This window comes from Rhinoraja longicauda, chromosome 1, assembly GCF_053455715.1.
Source record: "Rhinoraja longicauda isolate Sanriku21f chromosome 1, sRhiLon1.1, whole genome shotgun sequence".
In the NCBI taxonomy this organism is placed as follows: Eukaryota; Metazoa; Chordata; class Chondrichthyes; order Rajiformes; family Arhynchobatidae; genus Rhinoraja; species Rhinoraja longicauda.
In genome coordinates this window covers 4220707-4247740 of record NC_135953.1, presented here as the reverse complement: position 1 = coordinate 4247740, position 27034 = coordinate 4220707, and the positions used below count along the sequence as shown (strand labels likewise).

Sequence of the window (27034 nt, the reverse complement as noted above, 5' to 3'; positions counted from 1 at the left end):
CCCATAACCCCTGACACCCGTATTAATCAAGAATCTGTCAACCTGCACCTTAAAAATATCAGTCTGAAGAAGGGTCGCGACCCGAAACGTCACCCATTTCTTTCTTTCCAGAGATGCCGCCTGTCCCACTGAGTTACTCCAGCATTTTGTGTCTACCTTCGATTAAAACCAGCATCTGCAGTTCCTTCCTACACCTGAAAAATATCCAATGACTTGGCCTCAACAAGAGTGAATCCCACAAGACCAGTACATGTTTCAATACAGTAGTGTCTCAACGGCCTCCTCTGGCAGCTCGTTTCCACATGCGTACCATCCTCTGAGCGAAAAAGGTGCTCCTCAGGTTCCTGTTAAATCTTACTCCTATAACATTAACCTTACGTCCTCAAGTTAGGGCGGCACGGTGGCGCAGCGGTAGAGTTGCTGCCTTACAGCGCTTGCAGTGCCAGAGACCCAGGTTCGATCCCGACTACAGATGCTGTCTGTACAGAGTTTGTACGTTCTCCCCGTGATCGCTTGGGTTTTCTCCGAGACCCCCGGTTTCCTCCCACACTCCAAAGACGTGCAGGTTTGTAGGTTAATTGGCTTGGGTTTGTACATTTGGTATAAGTATAAATTGTCCCTAGTGTGTGTAGGCTTGTGTTAACATGCGGGTTTCGCTGGTCAGTGCGGACTCGGTGGGCCGAAGGGCCTGTTTCCGCGCTGTATCACTAAAATTTTTTTAAAGTTCTTGATTCACTAGAGTTTAGAAGGATGAGAGGGGATCTTATAGAAACGTATAAAATCATAAAAGGACTGGACAAGCTAGATGCAGGAGAAATGTTCCCAACGTTGAGCGAGTCCAGAACCAGGGGCCACACAGTCTTAGAATAAAGGGGAGGCCATTTAAAACTGAGGCCCACGTGATCTCACCCAGCCAGCGGCCACGTGCTCCCACTCCACCAATGAAGGCCGCCCGGGCCGGGAGGCGGGTTGCTACGCAACCTCCATTAGGCGGCGCCCGGGCCTGCACTTTCTGGGACTACAGCGGCCCCCGGGTCTACAGTGTCCGGGCCTTCAGCGCCATCCGGCCCTATAACGGGACAATGGCAGTCCCGTATGGGACAAATCAATTTAGCCCAAAATACGGGATGTCCCGGCTAATACGGGACAGTTGGCAACCCTAGTCTGAAGCCCATACTCTGTGATTCCCGCCGATCGACATCCTGGGATCGCTGCTTTGCCTCCTTCCCTTGGGATAAGGAGTTAACTCGCGATCCCTTCTGCCTGTCCACGTGGGCGGTACATTCCTGACGGGATGGCGATAAGGCGAAGGTTTTATTTCATTTTGAAGACCCGTGTATTTAAGACGTTGAAGCAACAACATTAATCTGCGTGGTCTAAAAGCAGTGATTCAATGTCATTGTGAAATGGTATTACTGTATAGTAATCAAAACCCGATTATCAGCTTCAGGTCAAAAGATTTCTAACCCTTTGACCTAGATTTAACACTGCCTTGTGTAACAGTTTTACGTTTTAATGGAGGCCGCTGTTCAATTTCCTGACCGCTAAGCTTCCGATTTAGAGAGACGCAAGAATGGGTCGGCTGGGCTTGTATTCACTGGAATTTAGAACAATGAGAGGCGATCTTATAGAAACATATATAAAATTCTTAAAGGATTGGACAGGCTAGATGCAGGAAAAATGTTCCCGATGTTCGGGGAGTCCAGAACCAGGGGTCACACAGTTTAAGAATAAGGGGTAGGCCATTTAGGACCGAGATGAGGAAACATTTTTTCACCCAGAGAGTTGTGAATCTGTGGAATTCTCTTCCGCAGAAGGCAGTGGAGTCCGATTCACTGGATGTTTTCAAGAGAGTTAGATTTAGCTCTGAGGGTTAACGGAATCAAGGGATTTGGGGAAAAAGAGGAACGGGGTACTGATTGTGGGTGATCAGCCATGATCATATTGCATGGCGGTGCTGGCTCGAAGTGCGAATGGCCCACTCCTGCATCTATTTTTCTATTTTTCTAAGAGACCGCAGATGTGGAATCTTGAGCAAAACACAGCGTGCTGGATGAACTCAGAGGGTCAGGCGGAGTGGATGGACAGGTGACGTTTCGGGTCGGGACCCTTCAGATTGGCACGGTGGCGCAGCGGTAGAATTGCTGCCTTGCAGCGCCTGAGACCCGGGTTCGATCCTGACTACGGGTGCTGTCTGTACGGAGTTTGTACCTTCTGCCCTGCGGCCACGTGGGTTTTATTCCGGGTGCTCCGGTTTCCTCCCACACTCCAAAGACGTACATGTGCGTAGGTTGACACAAAAAGTTGGAGTAACTCAGCGGGACAGCCAGCATCTCTGGAGAGAAGGAATGGGTGACGTTTCGGGTCGAGACCCTTCTTCAGACTTCTTCAGACTGAAGAAGGGACTCGACCCGAAACGTCACGCATTCCTTCTCTCCAGAGATGCTGCCTGTCCCGCTGAGTTGCTCCGGGTTTTTGTGTTTACGGTTTAAACGAGCATCTGCAGTTCTTCCTTACTTACACATGTGTACAGGTTAATTGGCTTTGGTAAAATTGTGCACTGTCCCCAGTGTGTCGGGTAGTGCCGGTGTACGGGGCTAGATCACTGGTCGGCGCGGACTTGGTGGGTCAAAGGGCCTGTTTCCACACTGTATCTCCAAAGTCTACAGACTGATTATAGCATCGGGTGGTGAGAGGTGAAAAAGAGGTGGGGGCGGGCCATAGCTTGGCAAGTGATAGGTGGATACAGGTGAGTAAGTGGTGGAGTAAGTGACAACGGTAGAGGTGAAAAGGAGACAAAGGTGTGTCAGATAAGGAGAGAAGATGTTGCCAGGACTAGAGGGTGTGAGCTATAGGGAGAGGTTGACTAGGCTGGGTCTCTATTTAATGGAGCGCAGGTGGATGAGGGGAGATCTTATAGAGGTGTACAAAATCATGAGAGGAATAGATCGGGTAGATGCACAGAGTCTTTTGCCCAGAGTAGGGGAATCGAGGACCAGAGAACATTGGTTCAAGGTGAAGGGGAAAAGATTTAATAGGAATCCGAGGGGTAACTTTTTCACACAGAGGGTGGTGGGTGTATGGAACAAGCTGCCGGAGGAGGTAGTTGAGGGTGGGACTATCACAACGTTTAAGAAACAGTTGGACAGGTACATGGAATAGGACAGGTTTGGAGGGTTATGGACCAAGCGCAGGCAAGTGGGACTAGTGTAGCTGGGACATTGTTGGGCCGGTGTGGGCGAGTTGGGCCGAAGGGCCTGTTTCTACACTGTATCATAGAAACATAGAAAATAGGTGCAGGAGTAGGCCATTCGGCCCTTCGATGACTCTGTGTCTCTGTGACTCTGACTCCAAGAGGAGTGAAATGCCAAAGGCAGGGATATTTCGGGCCCCATATCTGAGGAAGGATGTGCTGGCTCTGGAGAGGGACCAGAGGAGCAATTCTTGATTAGTGCGGGTGTCAGGGGTGATGGGGAGAAGGCAGGAGAATGGGGTTAGGAGGGAGAGATAGATCAGCCATGATTGAATGGCGGAGTAGACCTGATGGGCCGAATGGCCTAATTCTGCTACGACAACCTATGAACTCCCATTGCCACAGCCCTGGGTTCAATCCCACCTGGGGTGCAGTCTGGGTGGAATATGTACATTTTCCCAGTCTGAAGAAGGGTCTCGACCCGAACGTCACCCATTCCTTCTCTCCTGAGATGCTGCCTGACCTGCTGAGTTACTCCAGCATTTTGTAAATAAATCGAGTTGTACCAGCATCTGCAGTTATTTTCCGATACATTTTCCCTGTGATTGTTTGGTTTCCACTGGCTGCTTCTACTTCTTCGTCCCACACCCTAAAGACATGCGGTTCGGTAGGTTAATTGACCGCTCTAAATCCCCCACTTTAGCATGATTGAATGGCGGAGTAGACTTGATGGGCCGAATTGCCTAATTCTGCTCCTATCAGAACATGGATGGGGGGGGGGGGGGGGGGGGGAGGTGTGAAAGAGGGGTGAGGTAGAGAGAAAAATTGATGTGCAATGGGGTGGGGGGTACAGAAAAAAGAGGTAGGGTGGATGTTGCTTAGAATTGGAGAATTCAATAGACAATAGACAATAGGTGCAGGAGGAGGCTATTCGGCCCTTCGAGCCAGCACCGCCATTCAATGTGATCATGGCTGATCATTCTCAATCAGTACCCCGTTCCTGCCTTCTCCCCATACCCCCTGACTCCGCTATCTTTAAGAGCTCTATCTAGCTCTCTCTTGAATGCATTCAGAGAATTGGCCTCCACTGCCTTCTGAGGCAGAGAATTCCACAGTACCTTTCTCAAGGTACGTTCTTGATTAGTAAATTGGCCTTCCACTGGAGACCAAAACTGCACACAGTACTCCAGGTGAGGTCTCACTAGGGCCCTGTACAACTGCAGAAGGACCTCTTTGCTCCTACCATCGAGCGCTCGGTTACCCAAGCAGAATACAAGGTGCTGTTCCTTCAACTTGCAATTTGCTGACTTCCTCCGATAATGCGGACAGTTTTAAACGTGGTGGGGAATTGTTACTCTCTATTTCGTGTTATTATGTCCAATATTTTAAAAAAAACTTTGCTAACTACACCATTACATTGCAAAGGACTGGACAAGCTAGATGCAGGAGAAAATGTTCCCAATATTGGGGGAATCCAGAACCAGGGGCCACACACAGTCTAAGAATAAAGGGGAGGCCATTTAAAACTGAGGTGAGAAAAAACTTTTTCACCCAGAGGGTTGTGAATTTGTGGAATTCTCTGCCACAGAAGGCAGTGGATGAAATTCACTGCATGAATTTAAAAGAGAGTTAGATAGAGCACTAGGGGCTAGTGGAATCAAGGGATATGGGGAGAAGGCAGGCACGGGTTACTGATTGTGGATGATCAGCCATGATCACAATGAATGGCGGTGCTGGCTCGAAGGACCAAGTGGCCTCCTCCTGCACCTATTTGCCATGTTTCTATGTCCCAAAGATGAATATTAGAAGAAAAGGTCTCTCTATTCAAGAGAATATTTTTAGATTGAACAGAACTTTTCAAAATCCTGCATTGCATTTATCCTTCATCCAGCTCTCTTAAAAGGGAATAATTAACTACTTGTTCTAAGGCTTGGCTGTTGGTCTCTCTTTGGAACTCTTTGTTGGTGTGTTTAGCCAACACATCAAAGGCTATCCTCTGGCTGCGAAGGCCTCTGGGACATCGTGAGAGTGTGAAGTATTTTGAATAAACCTGTCTATTTTTTTAATTTCTGCACTGGATATTTCAGGCGAGGACTTCATTTCTGGCAGCGCAGGAGGCCGAGGGGCGGCCTGGTCGAGCTCACGTTTGAGTCTGAGTTTAGTTTACTGTCATGTGGATAGACCTGGATAGAGTGGATGCGGAGAGGATGTCTCCACTCGTGGGAGAGTCGAGGGCGGAGGTCACAACCTCAGAATTAAAGCACGTTCCTTTTGAAAGGAGATGAGGAGGAATTTCTTTAGTCAGAAGGCAGTGAATCTGTGGAATCCATTGCCACAGACAGCAAGTCCAATGCATATTGACTGATTCTTGATGAGATCGTGTGTCAGGGGTTATGGGGAGAAGGCAGGAGAATGGGGTTGAGAGGGGAAGATAGAGCAGCCATGATTGAATAGGAACCTGAGGGGTAACTTTTTTAGCCAAGGGGTGGTGGGTGTGTGGAACGAGCTGCCAGAGGGGGTGGTTGTGGCAGGTACTATCGCAACGTTTAAGATCCATTTAGACAGTTAAGTACATGGATCGGACAGATTTAGGGGGATATGGGCTGGTGGGACTAGTGTAGATGAGACATGTTGGTCGGTGTGGGCAAGTTGGGCCGATGGGCCTGTTTCCACGCAGTATGACTATCTGCCCCAGGAGTTCTCTCGATGGTGATGACATTTGCGTGTGGTTTAGATAACTAGCCCGCAAATTGGTCTACGATAGCCTCTAGAGAAAATGCTTCAGGAAAACGTGGAAGCAATTTCTTCCGCCTGATTTGTGAGGAAGTGGGGAACTTGCAGCGCAGAGCGTGAATGTGAGGAATTTATTGCTGCCTTCATGGGGAACGCAAATGAAGGGATTTTTCAGCAGGGTTTTTGTTGAGATTTCATGTTCAAAGGTGATAAGAGGAGAACTGGGCCATTCGGCCATCAAGTCTTCTCCGCCATTCAATCATGGCTGATCGATCTCTCCTCTCAACCCCATTCTCCTGCCTTCGCCCCGTAACCTCTGACACCCGTACTAATCAAGAATCTGTCCATCTCTGCCTTAAAAATATCTATTCACTCCATGCCTCCACAGCGTCTGTGGCATTGAATCCCACAGGTTACTAGATTAATTCCCGGAATGGCGGGACGGTCGTATGTTGAAAGACTGGAGCGAATAGGCTTGTATACACTGGAATTTAGAAGGATGACAATAGACAATAAGTGCAGGAGGAGGCCATTCGGCCCTTCGAGCCAGCACCGCCATTCAATGTGATCATGGCTGATCATTCTCAATCAGTACCTGCCTTCTCCCCATACCCCCTGACTCCGCTATCCTTAAGAGCTCTATCTAGCTCTCTCTTGAATGCATTCAGAGACTTAGTCTCCACTGCCTTCTGAGGCAGAGAATTCCACAGATTTACAACTCTCTGACTAAAAAAGTTTTTCCTCATCTCCGTTCTAAATGGCCTTCCCATTATTCTTAAACTGTGGCCCCTGGTTCTGAACTCCCCCAACATTGGGAACATGTTTCCTGCCTCTAACGTGTCCAACCCCTTAATAATCTTATACGTTTCGATAAGATCTCCTCTCATCCTTCTAAATTCCAGTGTATACAAGCCTAGTCGCTCCAGTCTTTCAACATATGATAGTCCCGCCATTCTGGGAATTAACCTAGTATAACAGAGGTATAACAGGTATAACAGAGCTTTATTTGTCGTTCGGCACCGAAGTACCGAACGAAACTACATAGCAGTCATAGAAAAAAAGAACACAAGACACATGACCCCAACACAAACGTCCATCACAGTGACTCCAAACACCCCCTCACTGTGATGGAGGCAACAAAACTTCCACTCTCTTCCCCACGCCCACGGACAGAGCTCGTCCCCGACCGACCCGCACAGTCCCCGCACCGGGCGCTGAAACGTCCCGCGGCCGAACCGGGCGATGAAAGGCCCGCGACCAAGCCTTGCGCAGCTAAGTCCAGTGGCCGAGCCGCACCGGGCGATGTAAAGTCCCGTGGTCGAGCCGCACCAGCGATGTTAAGTCCCGTGGCCGAGCCGCACCGGGCGATGTTAAGTCCCGCAGTCGAGCCGCACCGGGCGATGTAAAGTCCCGTGGTCGAGCCGCACCGGGCGATGTTAAGTCCCGCAGCCGAGCCGCACCAGCGATGAAAAGACCCGCAGCCGAGCCACACCAGCGATGAAAAGACCCGCAGCCGAGCCGCACCGGGCGATGTTAAGTCCCGCAGCCGAGCCGCACCGGGCGATGTTAAGTCCTGCAGTCGAGCCGCACCAGCGATGTAAAGTCCCGCGGCCGAGCCGCACCGGGCGATGTTAAGTCCCGCGGCCGAGCTGCACCGGGCACTGTTAAGTCCAGCGGCCAAGCCGCACCGGGCGATGTAAAGTCCAGCGGCCAAGCCGCACCGGGCGATGTTAGGCCCCGCAGCCGAGCCGCACCCCGCGCCGTGAGGAAGAGAAAAGTTCCCCCCCCCCCCCCCACACCACCACCCCCTCCCACACATACACAACCAAAAAAATATATAAAAACCATCCCAACACCGACACACCACAAAAAAAAAAGGAAAAAGATGAACAGACTGCTAGTAAGCCGCTGCCGTTAGGCGCCGCCACTTCCGGAATGGTAAACCTACGCTGCACGCCTTCAATAGCAAGAATATCCTTCCTCAAATTTGGAGACCAAAACTGCACACAGTACTCCAGGTGCGGTCTCACTAGGGCCCTGTACAACTGCAGAAGGACCTCTTTGCTCCTATACTCAACTCCTCTTGTTATGAAGGCCAACATTCCATTGGCTTTCTTCACTGCCTGCTGTACCTGCATGCTTCCTTTGAGTGACAGATGCACTAGGACACCCAGATCTCGTTGTACGTCCCCTGTTCCTAACTTGAAACCATTCAGATAATAATCTGCCTTCCTATTCTTACCACCAAAGTGGATAACCTCACACTTATCCACATTAAACTGCATCTACCATGCATCGGCCCCACTCACACAACCTGTCCAAGTCACCCTGCAACCTCATAGCATCTTCCTCACAGTTCACACTACCACCCAGCTTTGTATCATCTGCAAATTTGCTAATGTTACTTTTAATCCCTTCATCCAAGTCATTAATGTATATTGTAAATAGCTGCGGTGCCCAGCACCGAGCCTTGCGGTACCCCACTAGTTACTACCTGCCATTCTGAAAGGGACCCATTTATCCCCACTCTTTGCTTTCTGTCTGTCAACCAATTTTCTATCCATGTCAGTACCCCATCTCCAATACCATGTGCTCTAATTTTGAGAGGGGATCTTATCGAACCATATAAGATTATTAAGGGGTTGGACACGTTAGAGGCAGGAAACATGTTCCCAATGTTGGGGGAGTCCAGAACATATTTTGGACTCCCCTGGATATTTTAAAGCAGAGATAGATAAATTCTTGATTTGTACAGGTGTCAGACGTTACGGGACGAAGGCAGGAGAATGGGGTCAGGAGGGAGAGATAGATCAGCCATGATTGAATGGCGGAGTAGACTTGATGGGCCGAAAGGCCTAATTCTACTCCTATTCCTCATGACCATATGACCTAATGTCTATGTTTGGGACAGACATTCCAAAGGGCCTGATATACTGTTCTAAATAGAGCTAGATAGAGCTCTTAAGGATAGCGGAGTCAGGGGGTATGGGGAGAAGGCAGGAACGGGGTACTGATTGAGAATGATCAGCCATGATCACATTGAATAGCGGTGCTGGCTCGAAGAGCCGAATGGCCTCCTCCTGCACCTATTGTCTATTGTCTAAATGCTACGTTATTCGTTCAGGGAGCTGGTACATGATTGAGTGAACAGTGAATTGGCTTTGTTTAATTTTGGACCTGTGCGTGGGGCTGGAGGGCGGGGGGTGGGGGGGGGGTGTGAACGGAGAGGACTCAGTGATGTGGTCAGGAAAAGGGATTTTGTTTTCTGAGATCCCGTTTGGGAAAGCTATGTTAAAAATCTGCGCTATTTCCATAAAAACCACATCAGTGGCTGGCTCGCGACAGCTTGGAAAGGCATGTGGGGCCGCTCCGAGCTGTCCGTGGCTAGGATGTGAACGCGGGCGATCGTAAGCAGAGTGGGTCCAGGCAGAAGGACGCAATGTGCAGGCTGCTCCGACCCTCAGCCTCTCCGCCTGCCAACATCTCACGGGAAAGCACGTCGCCCGACCGGCCCTGGGGGGGGGGGGGGGGGGGGGGGGAGCCTTGGGATTGTACCCCCGGCGAAAAGTTAGTGAGGACGGCACGATCTTTCCTTCTTTGGTTCTCCAGTCAATAAAATCCTCCGTTCTATTCTGGGCGACTGAAAACCTCGGTCTGCGCAAAATAATAATTCAGAACTTTTCCGTCCAAACTGCTCGCCGCTGAGTCGGGACTTCAGAGAGACAGCGCGTAAACAGGCCTCTCGGCCCATCGAATCCGCACCGACCTAACGATCACCCCGTGAGTCAACACTATGGGACATTTTACAAATGTTACCAAAGCCATTTAACCTACAATCCTGGACAATAGACAATAGGTGCAGGAGGAGGCCATTCGGCCCTTCGAGCCAGCACCGCCATTCAATGTGATCATGGCTGATCATTCTCAATCAGTACCCCGTTCCTGCCTTCTCCCCATACCCCCTGACTCCGCTATCCTTAAGAGCTCTATCTAGCTCTCTCTTGAATGCATTCAGAGAATTGGCCTCCACTGCCTTCTGAGGCAGAGAATTCCACAGATTCACAACTCTCTGACTGAAAAAGTTTTTCCTCATCTCCGTTCTAAATGGCCTACCCCTTATTCTTAAACTGTGGCCCCTTGTTCTGGACTCCCCAACATTGGGAACATGTTTCCTGCCTCTAACGTGTCCAACCCGTTAATAATCTTTCCAACCCCTTAATAATCTTGCACCTTACACTTTCAAAAACCTATCAAGTCTCCCTGCAAGAGCGGCACGGTGGCGCAGCGGTAGAGTTGCTGCCTCACGGCTCCAGAGACCCGGGTTCGATCCTGACCACAGGTGCTGTCTGTACGGAGTTTGTACGTTCTACCGGTGACGTAGTCACAGACTGATACAGTGTGAAAACAGGCCCTTCTGCCCAACTTGCCCACACTGGCCAACAATGTCCCAGCTACACTAGTCCCACTTGCCAGCGCTTGGTCCATATCCCTCCAAACCTGTCCGATCCATGTAGCTGTCCAACTGTTTCTTAAATGTTGGCATAGTCCCTGCCTTGACTACGTCCTCCGGCAGCTCGTTCCATACACCCACCACCCTTTGTGTAAATAAGTTTGCCTTCAGATTCCAATAAGTCTTTTCCCCTTCACCTTAAACCTATGTCCTCTGGTCCTCGATTCACCTACTCTGGGCAAGAGACTAACCGACAAAGAGACACCCTTCATCCTCCTGCCTTCCAAGGAATAAGAGTCCAGCCTGCTCAACCTCTCCCTATAGCTCAGACCCTCTAGTCCTGGCAACATCCTCGTAAATCTTCTCTGTACCCTTTCCAGCTTGACAACATCTTACCTAAAACACGTTGGCCAGAACTAAACACAATACTCTAAATGCGGTCTCACCAACATCTTATACAACTGCAACGTGACCTCCCAACTTCTGTACACAATACTCTGACTGATGAAGGCCAAAGTGCCAAAAGCCTTTTTGATCGCCTTATCTATCTGCGACTTATTCAGGAAACCATGCACCTGCTCTCCTAGATCCCTCTGCCCCACAACACTACCCAGAGGCCTACCATTCACTGTGTAGGTCCTGCCCTTGTTCGACTTCCCATAATGCAACACCTCACACTTCTCTGTATTAAATTCCATCAACCATTCCTCCGCCCACCTGGCCAATCGATCCAGATCCTGCTACAATCGTTCACAATCATCTTCACTATCTGCAAAACCACCCACTTTTTTGTCATCAGCAAACTTGCTAGTCTGGTCCTGTATGTTCTCATCCAAATCATTGATGTAGATGACAAACAGTAACGGGCCCAGCACCGAGCCCTGAGGCAACACCACTAGTCACAGGCCTCCAGTCCGAGAAGCAACCTTCCACCATCACCCTCTGCTTCCTTCTATGGAGCCAATTTGCTATCCATTCAGCTATCAGCTCCTTGGATCCCCATGCGATCTAACCTTCCAGAGCAGCCTACCATGCGGAACCTTGTCGAATGCTTTGCTGAAATCCATGTCCACAACATCCACAGCTCTGCCCTCATCGACCTTTTTGGTCACGTCTTCAAAATCTCAATCAGATTTGTGAGTAAACGTGACAAACCTGCGTGGTTTTTCGCCGAGATCTTCAGTTTTCTCCCACACACCAAGGATGCACGGGTTTGGAGGTTAACTGGCTTGGTATAAATGTAAAATTGTCCCTAGTGTGTGTAGGATAGTGTTAATGTGCGGTAAACGCTGGTCGGCGCGGACACGATGGGCCGAAGGGCCTGTATCCACACCGTATCTTAAAACTAAATTAAACTAAACTAAACAAAACTGACTCAAGATGTTGAGGCTTTAGTCGACGAAGTGAATCGCCTTTCCTTTGTTTCCTCTCTCTCATTTCTTCATGGACATCTTTGAAATGATTTATTTAGGCAGTGTTGCTATGTAAGGGAGCTTTCCAAGTTGTAGTTGGCCACCATGTTCCCATTCTTAAAACTAATATCGATGTTTTTATTAGAGTCTGAAGAAGGATCTCGACCCGAAACGTCACCCGTACAGGTTTTGTCGGTTAAGAAGGATGAGAGGGGATCTTATCGAAACGCATAGGATTATTAAGGGGTTGGACACGTTAGAGGCAGGAAACATGTTCCCAATGTTGGGGGAGTCCAGAACAAGGGGCCACAGTTTGAGAATAAGGGGTAGGCCATTTAGAGCTGAGATGAGGAAAAACTTTTTCAGTCAGAGAGTTGTGAATCTGTGGAATTCTCTGCCTCAGAAGGCAGTGGAGGCCAATCCTCTGAATGCATTCAAGAGAGAGCTAGATAGAGCTCTTAAGGATAGCGGAGTCAGGGGGTATGGGGAGAAGGCAGGAACGGGGTACTGATTGAGAATGATCAGCCATGATCACATTGAATGGCGGTGCTGGCTCGAAGGGCCGAATGGCCTCCTCCTGCACCTATTGCCTATTGTCTAATTGGCCTGGTATAAATGTAAATCGTCCCCTAGTGTGTGTCGGATGGTGTTAGTGTGTGTGGACCGCTGGTCGGCTCGGACTCGGTGGGCCGAAGGGCCTGTTTCCGCGCTGTATCTCTAAACTGCGACGTGACCTCCCAATGCTCTGACTGATGAAGGCTAAAGTGCCAAAAGGCTTTTTTTTTTCGTCGAGGGATGCTTTGCGTGTTCTCTGATCGGGCCAAACTGAGTAAAAGCATGAAGTTGCCATTAAAATGCCACAAAGGTTTGCACTGTGTTATACGGTTCTGAGGAACGCCATAATGAATATCATTGCAACTATTTTATCCCCCAAAAGGAAAACATTACATGAGTTACTTATAAAGAAGCTGAACCTTTGCCAAGGCCACTGTTATGAGTTGGGTCTCCAAGCTGCTCTGACTGTCCAATCCTAAATTTGTTACATTACCGCAGTAACCTATGTTTTTATTTGAAAAGGAAAAGAACAATGATTTATGCAGCTCCTGGAAGTAGCGGTCTATGCGTTCGGAAATGCTAACGAGAAGCATTTCTACATTTCCTCAGTCCCACTAATGGCTCTCAATGTATTTTTAGTTATGTATTTCATAAGCCGGCTTGGGTCGGCTCAGGGTCACAGTCAGGTCACCATCAACTTTACACTTCATAACCCAGCCACCGAAAAATGACCGTGTTGTAGAGTTACATTCACCCTTGCAATGTCGTTTAGTTTAGTTAAGGAGGGGCGGCACGGTGGCACAGCAGTAGAGTAGCTGCCTTACGTCACCCATTCCCTCTCTCCAGAGATGCTGCCTGTCCCGCTGAGTTACTCCAGCATTTTATGTCTACCTTTGGTGTAAACCAGCATCTGCAGTTCCTTCCAGGGTTGCCAACTTTCTCACCTCCGTTAGGCAGCACCCGGGGCTACCGTGTCCGGGCCTAATGCGGTCCCCCGAGCCTACAGTGTCCGGGCCTACTGCAGTCCCCCGGGCCAACAGTGTCCAGGCCTACAGTGTCTGGGCCTACTGCGGTCCCCCGGGCCTCACTGTCCGGGCCTACTTCGGCCCCCGGGCCTACAGTGTCCGGGCCTACTGCGGTGCCCCGGGCCTACAGAGTCCGGGCCTAATACGGGACAAGGGCGGACAAACCTATTTAGCCCAATATACGGGATGTTCCGGCTAATACGGGACAGTTGGCAACCCTAGTTCCTTCCTACACATTATGTAAAATTAGTTGGACTTAATTCATTAAATTGGACATCATTGGAAAAGAGTTGTTTGTTGTACAGTTCTTGAAGTTTGGAAATAATTTAATGGATTCTCAGCATCGAAGAATGAATGACACTAATGGGTCACTGAATTCTACTGAACGGGATGGCACTGTGCCACCCATTAGTACGGCACGGTGGCACAGCGGTAGAGTTGCTGCCTCACAGCGCCAGAGACCCGGTTTCGATCCTGACTACGGGTGCTGTCTGTACGGAGTTTGTACGTTCTCCCCGTGACCTGCATGGGTTTTCTCCGAGATCTCCGGTTTCCTCCCACACTCCAAAGACGTAGGTTAACTGGCTTGGTATAATTGTGATTTGGCCCTTGTGTGTGTAGAATAGCGTTAGTGTGTGGGGATCGCTGGTTGGTCTAGAAATAAGTTAGACAGGTACATGGATAGGACAGGTTTGGAGGGATATGGACCAAGTGGTGGGTCAGAAGGGACTGTTTCTGTGCTGTATCTCTAGGGTTGCCAACTGTCCCGTATTTGCCGGGACATTGCGTATGTTGGGCTAAATTGGTTTGTCCCGTATTAGGCCCAGGGGCCGCTGTGGGCCGGGTCAATGTAGGCTAACGGAGTGTGTTCGCCTAATGGAGGTTGCTTAGCTCTTGGCCCCGCTCCCCGAACACATTCCGTCAGCCTACACTGTCCCGGCCTACAGCGGCCCGCAGACCAGGACAGTGTAGGCCAGCGGACTGTGTTTGGGGAGCGGGGCCGAGTGCGTTCGCCTAGCGGAGGTTGTGTAGCAACCCGCCTCCCGGCCCGGGCGGCCGCCGTTGGTGGAGTGGGAGCACGTGGCCGCTGGCTGGGTGAGGTCGCGTGGGGCGCGGGGCGGTGACGTCACCTTGCCCCGTATTTGGGAGTGAGAGAATTGGCAACCCTCTCTCTAAACTAAACTGAAAGTAAAGCCATCATGGAAGCCCAGTGTGGTCGGGACATTCATGGCTGGAGCACTAACTGGATACAAGTGGGGGGGGGGGGGGGGGGGGGGGGTGCCCATCCAACTTGTTTGGAGAGCGTGCAGTTTCTTTGGCAAGCATCTGTCGACTACTATTGTCCCGAGTCCCAATCTGTTGCTGTTTATACCAGTTATGAGGTCAGTGCTCCGATGTTAATAAGAGCCTTAATCAATAAAGTACTTAACACTGGAGAGGAGACTGCAGGAGAAGATTTAAGTCGGATTAATTTCCAATATTGACCTAAAGGACCAACAGTCAAGACCTTGTAAATGCACTGAAAGGCTTTCGTTGCCTGATAGATATAATTTGAGATAAGCAGCTTTGGATGAAATGGTCGCGGGGAGTCGGCGGGCCGCTAACAGATGGGGAGATAATAACGCTTGCTCGCAGTGATTACATCGCTCGGACAGTTTCGAACCAGGGACGGAGACAGGCTGCGATGATACAAAAGCCGGGGTTTTGGGGCGCAATGTGGGCGTGTGGGGAAGAGGGAGCTTTGCGAAAGCTCGGATTATCAGTAATGAGCGTAATCTCTCGGATTGATGCTCAAACTCATCATATCATGGAGAGGTACATGCTTTTAAGTATCTCCAACTGATTTGCCAGTCAGAGAATATAATCCAGTGCAGACATTTGGGGTTTTTTTCCTGCTCCTTTTCCTAATCTCTATTTGGATACAAATGATGTTATGTAAAGCAAATATATTTGCCCTGTTTGTTTTTATTTCATTTTGCTTTCAATGTAAAGTTAGACAATAGACAATAGACAATAGGTGCAGGAGGAGGCCATTCGGCCCTTCGAGCCAGCACCGCCATTCAATGTGATCATGGCTGATCATTCTCAATCAGTACCCCGTTCCTGCCTTCTCCCCATACCCCCCTGACTCCGCTATCCTTAAGAGCTCTATCCAGCTCTCTCTTGAATGCATTCAGAGAATTGGCCTCCACTGCCTTCTGAGGCAGAGAATTCCACAGATTCACAACTCTCTGACTGAAAAGGTTTTTCCTCATCTCAGTTCTAAATGGCCTACCCCTTATTCTTAAACTGTGGCCCCTTGTTCTGGACTCCCCCAACATTGGGAACATGTTTCCTGCCTCTAACGTTGAGAGCAAGTTTTTAATTTACTGTATATTGCAGTAAAATACGTTCTTCCCATTTGCTCCACCTATTGTGCTTGAGTTTAACTCGATTGTATTTTTGGAGAGAATTCATCATTTCATTCGACTGCGAGCAAAGCAAAACTTTTCGCTGTACCTCATGTGACTATAATAAACCTAAAACTAGATAATGGTTGAGTTCAGTTTATTGTCACGTGTCCCGAGGTACAGTGAGAAGCTTTTGTTGCGTGCTAATCAGTCAGCGGAAAGACAATACATGACAGTCGAGCCATTGACGGTGTACAATTGTCACACTTTGTGGAGCATCCTGGATAACATGGATGGGTGACATTTCGGGTCAGGACCCTTCCTCAGCATGAAAAAACACCATTGACACTTCACTCTATCTCAGGAAAGCAACCAACATAATCAGAAACTTGTCCCACCCCGGTCATTCCTTCTTCTCCCCGCTCCGGTCCGGCAGAGGGCACAGAAGCTTGAAAGCGCGCACCACCAGACTCAGGGACAGCTTCTTCCCCTCTGTTATTAGGCTTCTGAATGGCCATCACAGGAACTGATGCACCACAATGTTGAGAACTATATTCCACACCCTGCATTCTTCCCCTTTGCTCTACCTATTGTACTTAAGTGTGACAATCGTATTTATGGAAAGTATCATCTGTTCTTTAAACTTTGGATTTTAGAGATACAGCGTGGAAACGAACCCTTCGGCCCACCAACCGCCCAGCGATCACCGCACACTAACACTATCCTACACACACTACAGACAATTTACACTCGCTGGAATTTAGAAGACTGAGGGGGGGATCTTATAGAAACATATAAAATTCTTAAGGGGTTGGAGAGGCTAGATGCGGGAAGATTGTTCCCGATGTTGGGGAAGTCCAGAACCAGGGGTCACAGCTTAAGGATAAGGGGGAAGTCTTTTAGGACCGAGATGAGAACGTTTTTTTTCACACAGAGAGTGGTGAATCTGTGGAATTCTCTGCCACAGAAGGTAGTTGAGGCCAGTTCATTGGCTATATTTAAGAGGGAGTTAGATGTGGCCCTTGTGGCTAAAGGGATCAGGGGGTATGGAGAGAAGGCAGGTACAGGTTACTGAGCTGGATGATCAGCCATGATCATATTGAATGGCAGTGCAGGCTCGAAGGGCCGAATGGCCTACGCCTGCACCTATTTTCTATGTTTCTATGTTTTCTATGTTACCGAAGCCAATTAACCTACAAACTGGTACGTCTTTGGAATGTGGGAGGAACTGGAGCACCTGTAGTAAGCCCACGCAGGTTATGGGGAGAAGGTGTAAACTCTGCACAGACAGCATCCGTAGTCAGGATCGAACCCGGATCTCTGGCACTGTGAGGCAGCAACTCTACCGCTGCACACTATCTGTGTGGATAGCATTCAAACAAATCTTTTTACTGTACCTCGGTACACATGACGATAATAAACCTAATCCATCAGTCTGAAGAAGGGTCTCGCCATTCCTTCTCTCCTGAGATGCTGCCTGACCTGCTGAGTTACTCCAGCATTTTGTGAATAAACACCTTCGATTTGTACCAGCATCTGCAGTTATTTTCTTACACTTATAATAAACCTAAACACTGTTAAGCATAATCAGGCCGAGTCGCACCCTGGCCACTCCCTCTTCTCCCCTCTCCCATCGGGCAAGAGGTACAGAAGTGTGGAAACGCACATCTCCAGATTCAGGGACAGTTTCTTCCCAGCTGTTATCAGGCAGCTGAACCGTCCTACCACAACCAGAGAGCGGTGCTGAAATACTATCTACCCGGGCGGCCGCCATTGGCGGAGCGGGAGCACGTGGCCGCTGGCTGGGAGAGGTCACATGTGGCGGGGGGGCGGTGACGTCACCTAGTCCCTTATTTGGGAGTGAGATAGTTGGCAACCCCTAGATGGAGAGAGATGGAGAGAGAACTTGAAGTTAGAGAAGTCAATATTCATACCGCTGGGGTCTAAGTTATTCAAGCGAAATATGAGGTACTGTTCCTCCAATTTGCGCTGGGCCTCACTCTGACAGTGGAGGAGGCCCAGGACTGAAAGGTCAGTGTGGGAATGGGAGGGGGCGTTAAAGTGCTGAGCCTCCGGGAGATCAGGTAGGTTTAGAGGGAATGTGTTCAGCGAAACGACCGCCGAGCCTGTGCTTGGTCTCGCCGATATATAGGAGTTAAATGAAATAAATTAAAGCTAATCTATCGCGAGGGCGTTGGTTCAGAGGCTGGCGATTGGGAGAATGGATGGCTCTGTTTCATAAACTGTGGCACAGGATCTTTCATGTCTACTCAAGGGGCTGGAGAGAAGCTGTGCTTAATGTCTTATTGGAAAAATGTCATCTCCATACATCTCCCAGGGCACATCTTATGTTCAGGGTCCAGATGCTGATGTGGAAATGTGAAATCCCAGCCTGATCTCCCCCACCCCCCCCCACCCCCCCCCCAACCCACCCAACACGCAAAACCCATTTTCCTTTTCCGCTTATCTTTCCCCACTTCGAAGGAACTGCAGAAGCTGGTTTGGAAACAAAGGCGCAAAGTGCAGGAGTATATCTCTGTTCCCTGGGGCGCAGGAGGATGAGGGGTGCTCTGAGAGAAGTGTATAAAATCATGAGAGGAATAGATCGGGTAGATGCCCAGTCTCTTGCCCGGAGTTGGGGAATCGAGGACCAGAGGACATAGGTTTAAGGAGAGGGGGGAAAGATTTTATAGGAATCTGATAGGTAACTTTTTCACACAGTGGGTGTATGGAACGAGCTGCCGGAGGAGGTTGTTGAGGCAGGGACTATCACAATGTTTGAGAAACATTTAGACAGGTGCATGGATAGGACAGGTTTAGAGGGGTTTGGGCCAAACGCAGCTGGGTGGTACCAGAGTAGATGGGAAATGTGGGCGAGTTGGGCCGAAGGGACTGTTTCCATGCAAGACTCTGTGACTCTATGAGTAATTCAGCGGGTCAGGCAACATCGCTGAAGAACATAGACAGCTGGATTTCAGGACAGGACCCTTCTGGAGAACAGTACTGACCCGAAACGGCACCTATCCATGTTCTCCAGAGATGCTGCCTGACCTGCTGAGTTACTCCAGCACTCTGTGAAACGTCACCCATCCATGTTCTCCAGAGATGCTGCCTGACCCCTTGAGTTCCTCCAGCACTCTGTGAAACGTCACCTATCCATGTTCTCCAGAGATGCTGCCTAACCCGCTGAGTTACTCCAGCTCCTTGTATCTTTCCTTGGTAAACCAGCATCTGCAATTCCTTGTCTCGACAATATGTTCATTGGTGGTGGAAATCGGTTCTGATTCTCATTTGCCTGAGGGTGGTGAATCTGTGGAATTCATTGCCACAGAAGGCTGTGGAGGCCAAGTCAGTGGATATTTTTTAGACAGAGATAGATAGATTCTTGATTAGTACAGGTGTCGGGGGTTACGAGGAGAATGGGGTTAGGAGGGAGAGATAGATCAGCCATGATTGAATGGCGGAGTAGACTTGACAATAGACAATAGACAATAGGTGCAGGAGTAGGCCATTCAGCCCTTCGAGCCAGCACCGCCATTCAATGCGATCATGGCTGATCACTCTCAATCAGTACCCCGTTCCTGCCTTCTCCCCATACCCCCTCACTCCGCTATCCTTAAGAGCTCTATCCAGCTCTCTCTTGAAAGCATCCAACGAACTGGCCTCCACTGCCTTCTGAGGCAGAGAATTCCACACCTTCACTTGATGGGCCAAATGGCCTAATTCTTATTGAAACGTATAAGATTATTAAGGGGTTGGGCACGTTAGAGGCAGGAAACATGTTTCCAATGTTGGGGGAGTCCAGAACAAGGGGCCACAGTTTAAGAATAAGGGGTAGGCCATTTAGAACTGAGATGAGGAAAAACTTTTTCAGTCAGAGAGTTGTAAATCTGTGGAATTCTCTGCCTCAGAAGGCAGTGGAGGCCAATTCTCTGAATGCATTCAAGAGAGAGCTAGATAGAGCTCTTAAGGATAGCGGAGTCAGGGGGTATGGGGAGAAGGCAGGAACGGGGTACTGATTGAGAATGATCAGCCATGATCACATTGAATGGTGGTGCTGGCTCGAAGGGCCGAATGGCCTCCTCCTGCACCTATTGTCTATTGTCTGTTCTACTCCTATCACTTATGAACATGGCGCCCACTTATGAGGGCGTTTGAGGCCTTCTGAGGGGGCGCTGTGAACTGTTTATGTATTGTGCTGTTATGTTTATGTGCCATTTAATTGTTCGTTTATTAGTACCTGAACTGATGTACAGCATTTTGGTCAACGTGGGTTGTGTTTAAATGTGCTATACAAATAAAATTGACTTGACTTGACTATGAACAATGACTAATCAAATTCTATTCTTTCTCTCCCCCCCCCCCCCTGCCCTTCCCCCCTCCTTCCATTTCATTTTCACTCTCGTTTTCTTTCTCTTTGGCCTCGTTTTGTCTCGCCCGCCTGACCACTTCACCCTTCTCCCCACCCTCACTCCCTGACGTTGACTCGTCTGCTCCTCTCTGCCTGGCTTTGCACCTTTGCCCCCCCAACCCCCCTGCAGGCACTACCCTGCCCTGAAGACGATGGAGTACATGGAGCACACGTTCCTGCCCCGGGTCAACCCCTACCGCTTCTGCAGTATCATGATGGAGAACATCCCCAGGCTGCGCCAGGAGATCAAAGAGGTCTCCATGTCCGACCTGAAGGACTTCCTGGAGAGCATTCGCAAGCACTCGGACAAGATCGGAGAGACGGCCATGAAGCAGGTGAGACTCCCCCGGAGACCCCACCGGCACACGGTGGCAGCGAGAGCGATCCTGGCAATGAGTGGGTTAACCTACCGCGAGCGTTTGTCGGCACTGGGCCTGTACTCGCTGGAGTTTAGAATGATGAGGGGGGACCTCATTGAAACTCACCGAATAATGAAAGACGTGGATGTGGAGAGGATGTTTCCACTAGTGGGAGAGTCTAGGACTAGAGGGCACGGCCTCAGAATTAAAGTATGTTCATTTAGGAAGGAGATGTGGAGGAATTTCTTTAGACAATAGACACTAGACAATAGGTGCAGGAGGAGGCCGTTCGGCCCTTCGAGCCAGCACCGCCATTCAATGTGATCATGGCTGATCATTCTCAATCAGTACCCCATTCCTGCCTTCTCCCCATACCACCTGACTCCGCTATCCTTAAGAGCTCTATCTAGCTCTCTCTTGAATGCATTCAAAGAATTGGCCTCCACTGCCTTCTGAGGCAGAGAATTCCACAGATTCACAACTCTCTGACTGAAAAAGTTTTTCCTCATCTCAGTTCTAAATGGCCTACCCCTTATTGTTAAACTGTGGCCCCTTGTTCTGGACTCCCCCAACATTGGGAACATGTTTCCTGCCTCTAACGTGTCCAACCCCTTAATAACCTTATACGTTTCGATAAGATCTCCTCTCATTCTTCAGTCAGAGGGTGGTGAATCTGTGGAATTCATTGCCACAGACGGCTGTGGAGGCCAAGTCAGTGGATATTTTTAAGGCAGAGATTTATAGATTCTTGATTAGTGCGGGTGTCAGGGGTTATGGGGAGAAGGCAGAAGAATGGGGTTGAGTGGGGAAGATAGATCGGTCATGATTGTATGGCGAAGTAGATTCGATGGGCCGAATGGCCTAACTCTGCTCGGCCAAATGGTTCAACGGTTACGTTATTTATCACATGTACTGAGTTACAGGGAAAATAATTTCGGAATACAGGTCAGTACAAGTATTGCGAAACATAGCATTTAGATACATCTTAGATCAGCATGTCAGATACAGTACGTATACAGCAGCCGTACACTGAGACAGTATACAGAATCATTTAGGCCATTTAGAACGGAGATGAGGAAAAACTTTATTACGCACAGAGTTGTGAATCTGTGGAATTCTCTGCCTCAGAAGGCAGTGGAGGCCAATTCTCTGGATGCTTTCACGAGAGAGTTAGATAGAGCTCGTAAAGATAGCGGAGTCAAGGGATATGGGGAGATGACAGGAACGGGGTACTTATTGTAGATGATCAGCCATGATCACAGTGAATGGCGGTGCTGGCTCGAAGGGCCGAATGGCCTACTCCTGCACCTATTTTCTATGTTTCCAGAAGGCAATGGAGGCCAATTCTCTGGATGCTTTCAAGAGAGAGTTAGATAGAGCTCTTAAGGATAGCGGAGTCAGGGGGTATGGGGAGAAGGCAGGAACGCCATGATCACAGTGAATGGCGGTGCAGGCTCGAAGGGCCAAATGGCCTACTCCTGCACCTATTGTCTATTGTGTATAGAGTTACCAGTTTGGTGCCATTTTCAAGTCCCAGTTGTTGTGAGCGCAGGGATCTTGGCCTGACCATGAAGGCCCGTTGCCCTGGCGACGTTGCAGGGTCGGCCTGGCCAAGCGCAGCCGCTCCACCGCTGTAGGCCGCGTGCGGTCCGCGCGCTCGGCCTGTTGGAGCGACGCCCGGCCCACCTCCGTACACGTGACTACAAACTCAACTGACTGATACCGATGATGTGCAGGCGGAGAGGAGATGGCCTTTGCATCATTTGAAGCCTCAACAATCGTTGTGGGCCGAAAGGCCTGTTCCTGTTCCTGGTGCCGTATTCTATATTAAGGGCCACCTCCTCCTATTTATATGTTTCTTATGTGTTTTATTTTCAAAACAGCTGTTGATCTCACATCTGAGTTTCCTGGCAGTTCACTGTAGTGTGACTTGCATCATCCTCTGGTGCCAAGCTCATTGCTTGTGAAAACACTGACATGTTTTATTGAGCAACAGTCACTAATTAATTCTGAAACTGTACTTGAAAAGTAAACAAAAACAGCAGATGTTGGAATTCACAGAGTCCTAGATTCAAACACGGATGGGACTGGACTGAGTGCATGTGGGGAGGATGTTTCCAAGAGTGGGAGAGTCCCGGACCGGAGGTCACAGCCTCAGAATTAAAGGACGTTCCTTTAGGAAGGAGATGAGGGGGGATTTCTTTCATCTGAGGGGTGGTGAATCTGTGGAATTCAATGCCACAGAAGGTTGTAAGTGGATATTTTTAAGCAGTGTTGCGGTGCTAATCTTTTAGGTGCTGGAGCTGTCACTGGAGTGGGAGCGAACGATGTTAAATTCCACGCTGGTTATCTGGGCTTTCTTTTTCCAGGGGTGTCGGAGCGGCGCTCCGGTGAGCTCAGGCATCCCTGTTTTTATAGGCAGAGATGGATAGATTCTTCCATTGATTTGTACGGGTGTCGGGGGTTATGAGGACAAATTGGGTCAGGAGGGAGTGTCAGCCTGGTTGAATGGCAGAGCAGACGTGATGGGCCGAATGGCCTAATTCTGTTCCTACCACTTATGAAACAGCACGAAACAGGCCCTTCGGCTCATCTTGTTCATGCTGACCAAGATGCCCCATCTAAGCTAGTCCTATATGAGACAATAGACAATAGGTGCAGGAGGAGGCCATTCGGCCCTTCGAGCCAGCACCGACATTCAATGTGATCATGGCTGATCATTCTCAATCAGTACCTCGTTCCTGCCTTCTCCCCATATCCCCTGACTCTGCTATCCTTAAGAGCTCTATCTAGCTCTCTCTTGAATGCATTCAGAGAATTGGCCTCCACTGCCCTCTGAGGCCGAGAATTCCACAGATTCACAACTCTCTGACTGAAAAAGTTTTTCCTCATCTCAGTTCTAAATGGCCTACCCCTTATTCTTAAACTGTGGCCCCTAGTTCTGGACTCCCCCAACATTGGGAACATGTTTCCTGCCTCTAACGTGTCCAACCCCTTAATAATCTTATACGTTTCGATAAGATCTCCTCTCATCCTTCTAAATTCCAGTGTATACAAGCCCAGTCGCTCCATATTCCTGCATTTGGCCCTTATCCCTCTAAATGCGGGATTTATGCCTCTAGATGCGGGAAGATTGTTCCCGATGTTGGGGAAGTCCAGAACCAGGGGTCACAGCTTAAGGATAAGGGGGAAGTCTTTTAGGACCGAGATGAGAAAACATTTCTTCACACAGAGAGTGGTGAGTCTGTGGAATTCTCTGCCACAGAAGGTAGTTGAGGCCAGTTCATTGGCTATATTTAAGAGGGAGTTAGATGTGGCCCTTTTTGCTAAAGGGATCAGGGGGTATGGAGAGAAGGCAGGTACAGGCTACTGAGCTGGATGATCAGCCATGATCATATTGAATGGCGGTGTAGGCTCGAAGGGCCGAATGGCCTACTCCTGCACCTATTTTCTATGTTTCTATGTTTCTAAACCTTTCCTGACCATGCTTCTGTACAAGTGTCTTTTATATTTGTTCATAGTACCTGCCCATACTACTTCCTTGAGTTTAGTTTAGTTTAGAGATACAGCGTGGAAACAGGCCCTTCGATCCACCTTGTCCGCGCCGACCAGCGATCCCCGCACACTAACACCATCCTACACACACGAGGGACAATTTACTTTTTTTATCGTCAATTAACCTGCAAACCTGTATGTCTTTCTGGAGTGTGGGAGGAAACCGAAGATCTCGAAGAAAATCCATGCAGGGAGAAAGTACACACTCTGTACACACACCATCTGTAGTCGGGATGGAACCCAGGACCTGGGTCTCTGGCGCTGTGAGGCAGCAACTCTACCGCTGCGACACCATGCCACCCTAGTTAGGAAATTGCTCCATCATTAAACCATGGGCAGCACAGCGGTATAGTCACTGCCTTAACGGGGCGAGGGACCCAGGTTCGATCCTGGCCTCAGGTGCCGTCTGTGCGGAATTTGCACGTTTTATCCCTGTGCCCTTGTGGGTCTCGTCCGGGTGCTCCGGTTTCCTCCCACATCAAAAAGCCGTGTGGGTTTGTAGGTTAATTTGCCCTCTGTAAAATGTCCCTGGTGTGGAGGAAGTGGACGTAAAAGTAGGATGACAGAGCTGGTGTGAAAGGGTCAGCATGGACCCGGTGGGTTGAATGACCAGTTTCCATGCTGGATCTCCAAACTAAACCAAACTGGTGGGATTATCCCCTTCTGAAAAGATAACAAGGTGCTGGAATGCTGCAGCACAGTTGCTACAACAAGTGCCTCTTCCATGAAATGCATCAGCTGTCTTGGAGGGATGTGAACGACCCCATGACGTTGTTTTTAGGAAGGTGGAGGAGTCTAGTTCAATATATCTCCCTGAACAGAGGCACAAGTGACTGTGAAAAAAGCACAGAGTACTGGAGGAACTCAGCTGGTCAGGCAGCATCTTATCGAAACGTATAAGATTATTAAGGGGTTGGATACGTTAGAGGCAGGAAACATGTTCCCAATGTTGGGGGAGTCCAGAACCAGTGGCCACACAGTCTAAGAATAAAGGGGAGGCCATTTAGGACTGAGGTGAGAAAAAAACCTTTTCACCCAGAGAGTTGTGAATTTGTGGAATTCTCTGCCACAGAAGGCAGCGGAGGCCGATTCACTGGATGAATTAAAAAGAGAGTTAGATAGAGCTCTAGGGGCTAGTGGAATCAAGGGATATGGGGAGAAGGCAGGCACGGGTTACTGATTGTGGATGATCAGCCATGATCACAATGAATGGTGGTGCTGGCTCGAAGAGCCGAATGGCCTGCTCCTACATGGAAACATAGAAAATAGGTGCAGGAGGAGGCCATTTGGCCCTTCGAGCCAGCACTGCCATTCATTGTGATCATGGCTGATCATCCTGCACCAATTTTCTATGTTTCTACGATTACAATCGAGCCATTTACAGTGTACAGATACATGATAAGGGAATAATGTTTATTGCAAGGTAAAGCCAGCAAAGTCTGGTCAAGGATAGTCCGTGGGTCACCAATGAGGCAGATAGTAGTTCAGCACTGCTCTCTGGTTGTGGTAGGATGGTTCAGTTGCCTGATAACAGCTGGGAATACCCAAGCACAACCCCGATCAGCAGGTGTGCAGAAAGAGTCCATTGATTCCGCATGCAAGAGGCACCATGTTTTGGCGCCATTTTCAGATTCCGGTCCGTGCTCCAGTTGTTGTGATGCAGGCGAGCCCCAGGCTGCCGCGGGGCCTCTAGCCGTCGCCTTCCTTGGACGTGTGGATCGACCAGCGAACTGATGTGTTGTGATGTGCACTGTGAAATATAACTTAAAAGTTGCCCCATCTACACTAGTCCCACTTGTTGGGGGAGTCCAGAACAAGGGGCCACAGTTTAAGAATAAGGGGTAGGCCATTTAGAACTGAGATGAGGAAAAACTTTTTCAGTCAGAGAGTTGTGAATCTGTGGAATTCTCTGCCTCAGAAGGCAGTGGAGGCCAATTCTCTGAATGTATTCAAGAGAGAGCTAGATAGAGCTCTTAAGGATAGAGGAGTCAGGGGGTATGGGGAGAAGGCAGGAACGGGGTACTGATTGAGAATGATCAGCCATGATCACACTGAATGGCGGTGCTGGCTCGAAGGGCCGAATGGCCTCCTCCTGCACCTATTGTCTATTGTTAACTAGTCATCATCGGCGGTCACTGGAAGCGAGTGTGACCGTCCTCTCCATAGGGTCGGACGCCTGTGCGTGACTTTGTTTAACGTGGGGAGACTGGTGCACAGACAGCCACCACACGGTCCTTGACAGATCTGGGTCAGGATCCAGTGGCGTGGAGTCCAAGACGACCGGGGACCCTTATCTGCTGCGGCCTTCATCCGCCTTCCCAGCCGTTGTGATGCTCCACTAAAGTCTGCCGTCATCCTCCGCCTGTTCCACCGTTGAGGTCTTGGTTGGATTGCTCTTTGTCAGGGACTTCCCCCTCGACTTTACCACCTTGCACTCCAAAGACGTACAGGTTTGTAGGTTAATTGGCTGGGCAAATGTAAAAAAATTGTCCCTAATGTGTGTAGGATAGTGTTAATGTGCGGGGATCGCTGGGCTGCGCGGACCCGATGGGCCGACGTGCCTGTTTCCGCGCTGTATCTCTAAATCTAAATCTAAATGGGTGACCCTACCAGGAGCGTAGCTCCAGACAGCATCGCTCTCAGGATCTCAGGACCACACAAGCTTCTCCACCACCATAAGGTGACAATTCACTAGTAATCACTAGTAATCAACAATGCATTAATTGAATCAAACAGCACAGAGGCGTTAGAGTTGCAGCGCCAGAGACCCGGGTTCGATCCTGACTCCAGGTGCTGTCTGTACGGAGTTTGTACGTTCTCCCTGTGACCGCGGGGGCTTCCTCCGGGTGCTCCGGTTTCCCCCCCACATCCCAGAGACGTGCAGGTTTGTCGGCTAATTGGCTCCTGTAAATCGTCCCCAGTGTGTAGGATAGAACTGGTGTGCGGATGAT

The 27034-nt window shown here is 49.4% G+C and overlaps 1 protein-coding gene across 1 annotated transcript in view; it reads left to right on the top strand.

Annotated features, from left to right (window-relative positions):
- The window catches only part of exoc6b (exocyst complex component 6B), a 563998-nt gene that overhangs the window by 139704 nt on the left and 397260 nt on the right, over positions 1-27034 (top strand). The window contains exon 6 of the mRNA XM_078404240.1: positions 20300-20504. Coding sequence (XP_078260366.1) covers positions 20300-20504 — 205 coding nt within the window. The remainder of the gene's footprint in view (positions 1-20299; positions 20505-27034) is intronic.